Below are 6,574 nucleotides of genomic sequence, written 5' to 3'. Positions count from 1 at the left end.
CTACTAGTTTCCTGAGAATACAAGTTATTTTGAATGAGTAGATCAACATTTAAGTTGGTAAGTTCGTAAGTATTTAAGTGATGAAAAGTAAGTTGCAAGTTCTTTTAGAAAAGTTCGTATGTTCCTCCATAAAATCCTATATTTTCTAATATGATAATTGAAAGTAAAAATGACTCTACGATTCCTTCTATGAGTACTAAATGGATACAAGTTATATACAATTTAAAGTAAACACACAATCGATTGTGTGAATCTGCCCTAAGCCTACAACCAAACAAGGAACAGGGAATAAGGCGGAAGTCACACATCCCATTGTTTGTTAGATCTTCACTATATATAACCCTGGTGTATTCATTTGGTACTAACGGAGTTAACTGTAATAGTTCTTTATATTTGATGAAAACATTCTTTAAGAAAATCATATATTTCCTTTAGTCAAAATGGAAACCGCAATAGTTCCTTCTATAATCACTTAGTTTATACAATATATATATATATATATATATATATATATATATATATATATATATATATATATAATCTAACATCGAACAGACAGTTAAATGGGTGAATCAGCCCTAAGCCCATAACCAAACAAGGAACAAGAAGTAAGGCGGAAAGCACACATCCAACTGCCTATCAGATATTAATTATATATAACCCTGATGTATAAACTAAGGTATCATAGAATTAACCACTAAAGGTCCTTTAAGTTATATTGGTTTAATAAAATGAATTAAACCTTTTTACTGATAAGTTTCTAGTTTAGCCTACTAAATGTTCTATCTGAAAAGTATATTTTTGTACTAGAAAACGATGTATTGAGCTTGTATACTATGACCTGACCCACACCTGGTACTCCTTATGATTACTTGGTGTATACGGAATATATATATATATATATATATATATATATATATATATATATATATATAGCTAAGATCGAATAGATAGTAGACTGGGTGAATCTGCTCTAAGCCCACAACCAAACAAGGAACAGGGAACAAAGCGGAAAGCACACATTCTACTGTCTACCAGACCCGATAAATATATATCCCTGATGTATCTACCGAGAAATCATAAAGTTAGCATTATAGGCCCCCTTCTAACTAAGACTCAACTGTTATGTTTGTCTTTTGTAATGATGTAAGTTTTCCCAAGTTCAAGACTATCTTTACTAGAAAATAGTTTGCATTACTTTTTATGTGAGAAGATCACTATATGAATGTAATGGGAAAATGAAAGTGTACAGTAGTGTTGTATAAAGTAACTGCTGACCACTAACTACCTTAAAACCAGTTTGTTAATTAAGGTTAAAATGTGATGAGGTTATAACCATAGTGATAGACAAGTGTTTTACGCGACGACCTTCTGGCGTTGAAACTGATGTGACATTTGTCACCCCTTGTCCTGTCGGCCAAACTGTAGCGAACAGTCGGGATGCGGGCTTGTCGGTCCCGTATAGATCTATACACAAACTCATGCTCTCCCTTCAGGAGACTCTGGTTACAAAACGTGACCTAACAATTATATTGCTAAGCAGTGAAGTAGTGGTTTCACATTATTGTTATCTTGTTCTTGTTATCGTATGTTCCTTCTGTTCTTGTTTTTGTATGTTCCTCCTTGTTCTTCTTATTGTATGTTCTGAACCCCTAAACTATACCTATTATAGTTTACTAGTATGTTTGTTTTGAACTGTCTCTGATTTGTAGAAAAGACTCGATTATCTACCGAGTTATGATTGTACTTTAAAAACAGAGTTTTATAACCAACAAAGTAACATAACTTTAAAAGAGTTTTTGAAATGATTTGATCACTTATAAAAGCATAATAAAATCCTTTAATGTGATGGTTATCACAGATAAACATTTACACAATTACCATTGTGTTTTACTTGTATCCCCCCCCCCCCTTAAAATCATTTAAAACATTTAAAAGATTGATTATAGGGGTATGAACTCACCTTATGTGGGTGATTCAATTGAAGATTCACGTAAGGATGAGAAGTTCCACGAATGAATTCTTGAGACACAAACGAGTCCTGAATGACATATAATGGCATATATAGGCATGTAATTAGTGTTTAAAACAACTAACACGCAAGGAAACAACCTTAGGGACTAGGAAACACTTGTAAGGAAGTGTTACAATCACATGTGATTGATAAAAGCGAGTTCACGGCCACACTAAGTTTTTATGGCCAGAACACATGATGTTTTCACGGCCAAGGGAGGTTTACGGCCACAAGAAGTGTTTGCGTCCGTAAACACTTGAAGATGATGCATTTTGGATCTTGATTCATGGTTATAGGGTGTTTGTCTCATGAGGATACAAGAGCTTCTAATGAATAACAAGATGATAGAAGAGATACTCACACTTTGGATGACTTTAGGTTGTTACGACCCAAGAACAAGTGGGTGTTCTTGGTGAAAAGATGAAGATTTGAAGATCTTGAAGGAAAAGTGATGAATTCTAGGATGTGATTCATAGGATTCTTATGATCAAGAAGATTAACTGGCAAAATGGAGGAATTACTTACGTTTTTGAAGTGAAATGATGGATTCCCTTGATGATACTTGAGAGAGTTTGAGTGTTCTTTGTTGAAAGAGGTGAGAAATGAAGAATAAATGAAGGAAATCTTTACTTATCATGGGAGTTCACGGCCACCAAGAGTTTACGGCTGTAAACTCTAGTTTGCAGCTGTAAACTCCTTGTGATGGAGTTTCCGGCTCTTTTGCAACCCAATGAACTTAAGCTGACACACACAATCTTTAAGTGTATTAGGCTTAGAACACTTAAACACACCCTTAACAATGCTAAAAGATAGCAGAAACAAGTCTGACATTTGATTGGATTGATTGGCTTTACCGGATAGAAATTTTCGAGTTGTCACAACATCTCTTCAATAAATAGGTTGCATATTCGGAAAAAAAAAAAACAAGAATGCTTTAGGCCTAGGCAAGGTCAGGCAGCTTTTGGTAAAAGAGTGCTTTAGGAATCATGCAACTGTCTCAAGGCTTGATGAAACATTTTGTTAAGGTGCCTTAGCTTCATTTTATTGTAGTAAAAAAATTGTTTGGGAATATTGCCCTGGTACGGTAGTACTCATGTTGATGCCCTTTGTGGATGCTTGTGTATGGATCCATTGAGACTCGTTTATATAGGGGTGTTCGTTTGGATGAATCGGTTTGATCCGATCCAATCAAGTGAACCCAAATTGATTTCGATTTTCAAAACATGGATCCAAATAGTCCAAACTAAATACAAATCCGATCCAATCCAATCCAATAAAATTACAATTCGGTTGGATCGGTTTCTAAAATTCGATTTTTTTAAAGCACGTATAATTAGAAAATTACCCAATTTTATAAAAGAAAAAAAATAACAAATAACTTAGTTGTGGTTTAAAGTTTATAAACTACTAAAAATATATATTAAAGAATAATATTATATAGATAAAAACTTTTGAAAGAGAATACATACTCATGTTTTTTATTAGGTTAAACTTTTTGAATCTATTTGAAAAAAAATAATAAAATAATAAATAATTATAGATATATATTAAAAATAAATAAATAATAAATTGTTATTCGTTTTTTTTTGGACTATTCGGTTTTTATTTTATAAACCAAAACCAATCCGGAATCCAAAGTAGTAATTCGGTTTTGTTAAAAACCTATCCGAAAATCAGAATATCCGAATCAAATAGTCCATACCAAATTATCTAATTGGACAATTCAGTTTAATCCGAATAATGAACAACCCTACGTTTATTTCCAAGTAATGAACAATCCAAATAATGGACAATTTACGGTATAGGTTGTTGTTTTAAAATGATGATGTTGTTATCCTATTGGTGCGTCCACAAATCGTTGAAGGTCACTTCATATTGAGAATAATGTTCGTTACTCACTAAGCTTTTTATACTTTACTATTGTTGTTATATCCTTTGATTGTAGGTGCGGGTATTGATAGCAAGTATAAGGAGTTTACTTGATATCAAGATAGACATATAAAGACTTAGCAGATAGATACTTTAGTAGTTTTGGCGCATTGTAATGTAACACCCAACTGGGTTAAATTTTGGTTTGTAAACTATGTTGTTATTTGCTTCCATCTTTGTTAGCATATAATGTGCATCATGTGTAAGAATCAAAAGTATTTTAAACAAGAAAATTTTCGGTTGCACTTCATACTAATTTTCGGGGTGTTGAAGATTTCTCTTCCATAAATAAAAAAATCACATTTGACATACTTGTTCCCATCACCGCCCTGAAAACATTAATGAGTGGGTGATCGGTTCCAATGTCCCCGAGTAGTGAATTTGCGAAAAGTAAGAACTAGAAGAGGCATGGCCAAGTTGACTCCAATTGTCATCTCTTATCTTCAATACACCATTGAAATCCGGTGGCAATGGCTCCTTTCCTAAAAGGAACTTCAAAACTTGCGACATGCTCGGTCTCAATTCCACAGGTCGCCGACCACAAACCACCTCTAAACAAAATGTTCCAAAAGCAAAAGTATCGGTTGCGGTGGTGGCTTTTCCTTTGCGAGCCAATTCAGGTGCTATGTATCCCAAGGTCCCAGCCAAATGGGTCGTTTTTGCATCGGTTCCATTGTTGTTGCCAAATCTCGCGAGCCCAAAATCGCCTAACTTACCATTCAACTCGGCATCAAGTAACACGTTGCTTGCTTTTATGTCCCGATGGATTATAACTTCACACCATTCATGCAGATATGCTAATGCATTGGCTACGTCGATAATGATTTTGACCCTTTGTTTCCATGTTAAAGTGGATTTGGGATTCGAATTGAATATAAACTTATCCAAACTAGTATTCGGCATATAATCATATACAAGAAACAATTCGCCTTTTCTTCGACAATACCCAAGAAGTCTGACCAAATTTGGGTGTCGTAACCGACCTATCGTGGCGATCTCCGCCACGAATTCCTTCATTCCTTGACTTGATGTATGCCATATCTTCTTCACTGCGACCTGAGCTCCTAAGTCCAGCAAGGTCCCTTTATAAACCTGACCAAAACCACCTTTTCCAAGCAGCTCACTTTCTTTAAACCCTTTTGTGGCGATGAAAAGATCTTTGTAGGAAAACCTGCAAGGTCCGTATTGAACCTCCCAACTTTCAAGAGCTTCTTCGAATTCGAATTTACGTTTTCTTCTTTGGAGCAAAACAATCACCGAAATTGAAATAGTTGAAAGAACCAGTAATCCACCTAAAGATAACCCAATTTCTAAAGCCATTTTTTTCTTTTTGGTTGATTTTTTCTTGAGAGGTAAAGGTGGGATCTTTGATCTATCGATTTCTTGAGCTTTTCCATTCATTTGAAAACTCCAACCAACAATGTAAAACGTTTGAAGAAGAACCCCAGTGGCTGAAGTAAACCCAACGTACATTTCTTCGAGTAAAAAAGGTGACAGATCTTTCTTCCATGTTACAAGAGGTTTTTGAGGTTTTTTGAAGGGAAGAGGAGCTAGTGTGACATTCAAGGTCTTTTCAACACCATCGTAATCAACCCATGCTCGGATTTCTCTGGAGCTCGCAAGAGTTAAGGTTTGAAAACCTCCATTAATCTTGTAATATCCTGCTGTTGCAGCGAAGACAGATTCTATACTGTTTATATCAAGACCCACATGGTTGCCATCCATATCGTCAAGTTCGAGGTTTCTAAACGTGTCGAATTCAACGGCGACGATGTGATTTGAGGCGTTTCCGTCATTGGTACGGTTAAAGAGTCCAAGATGCTGCGAAGAGGATGCATCCGTCACTGCTTTTGATGGAGCAATCACAAAGGTCATTCCGTGGAACGTGAACAGAGGGTTTTCTGGTATGATTCCAAAGACGAAAGAAGTGGAGAATGACAAAGCGTTGCTGGTGTGGGAGTTTTTGAACCGGAAAGGGCGAGAGTAGAAGGTGTGACCGACGCCGAACATCTCGGTGTAGTTGCTGTGAACCACTCGACCATCTGGCTGGATCTCTCGTACACCATCGAGCTGCGAATCTTTGAAAAGGAAGGAGAAGCCATTACTGTCTGTGGAAACTGTGGATGCTGCTTCTACTCCAGCGAGCAGAAGCAGCAGGAGAAGAAGAAGAAGGGGTGGTTGGATCAACATCATAGATGAAGTATGGAAGTCGGTTCTGATAGAGATTATTAGTTATTTAATCCTTATGATTTGGATTAGCAGATGGCTTGGTGAAAGGGATCTCTTCGCCATCTGGAACAAAGCGATCTTGTTTCACCAGTCAATGGTCTACCTTTACGGCAGTGCAATTTGGGTGTTGGTCAAGGACGTATCGTTCATCTATATCACGTTGCTTAACAAAGTATACATGTCGTGGCAATTCCTATGACTACTCTCATTCTGTCCACACGAATAATGATTAAATAATTGTGAAACTTGTCTATGATAGAGTAACGATGGTTAAGTTTACTTTATGTATTTTAGAGTAGACTATATGAATGGTCCTACAATAAGTTGTGTGTTTGGACCTATTTTTTTTTTAATTCCAATCATATCTACAGTTTTGTTTTGTTTGGCTTTTCTGGTTCTTAC

The 6,574-nt window shown here is 35.9% G+C and overlaps 1 protein-coding gene across 1 annotated transcript; it reads right to left on the bottom strand.

The window, feature by feature from the left end:
• Positions 1-4,161: 4,161 nt before the first annotated feature.
• Positions 4,162-6,346, bottom strand: LOC111891733 (L-type lectin-domain containing receptor kinase V.9). The gene has a single exon (XM_023887802.3). It carries the CDS (start codon positions 6,134-6,136, stop codon positions 4,265-4,267), a length of 1,872 nt encoding a protein of 623 aa, XP_023743570.1. The 5' UTR covers positions 6,137-6,346; the 3' UTR covers positions 4,162-4,264.
• Positions 6,347-6,574: the final 228 nt, after the last annotated feature.

This window comes from Lactuca sativa, chromosome 5, assembly GCF_002870075.4.
Source record: "Lactuca sativa cultivar Salinas chromosome 5, Lsat_Salinas_v11, whole genome shotgun sequence".
NCBI classification, from domain to species: domain Eukaryota; kingdom Viridiplantae; phylum Streptophyta; class Magnoliopsida; order Asterales; family Asteraceae; genus Lactuca; species Lactuca sativa.
Note: the sequence above shows the minus strand (reverse complement) of the source record. Positions and strands in the feature narration are given on the sequence as shown.

What these genes read in the sequence shown, in the direction of transcription:
- LOC111891733 (XM_023887802.3), bottom strand. Translation starts at nt 6,136, where the DNA reads ATGATGTTGATCCAACCACCCCTTCTTCTTCTTCTCCTGCTGCTTCTG.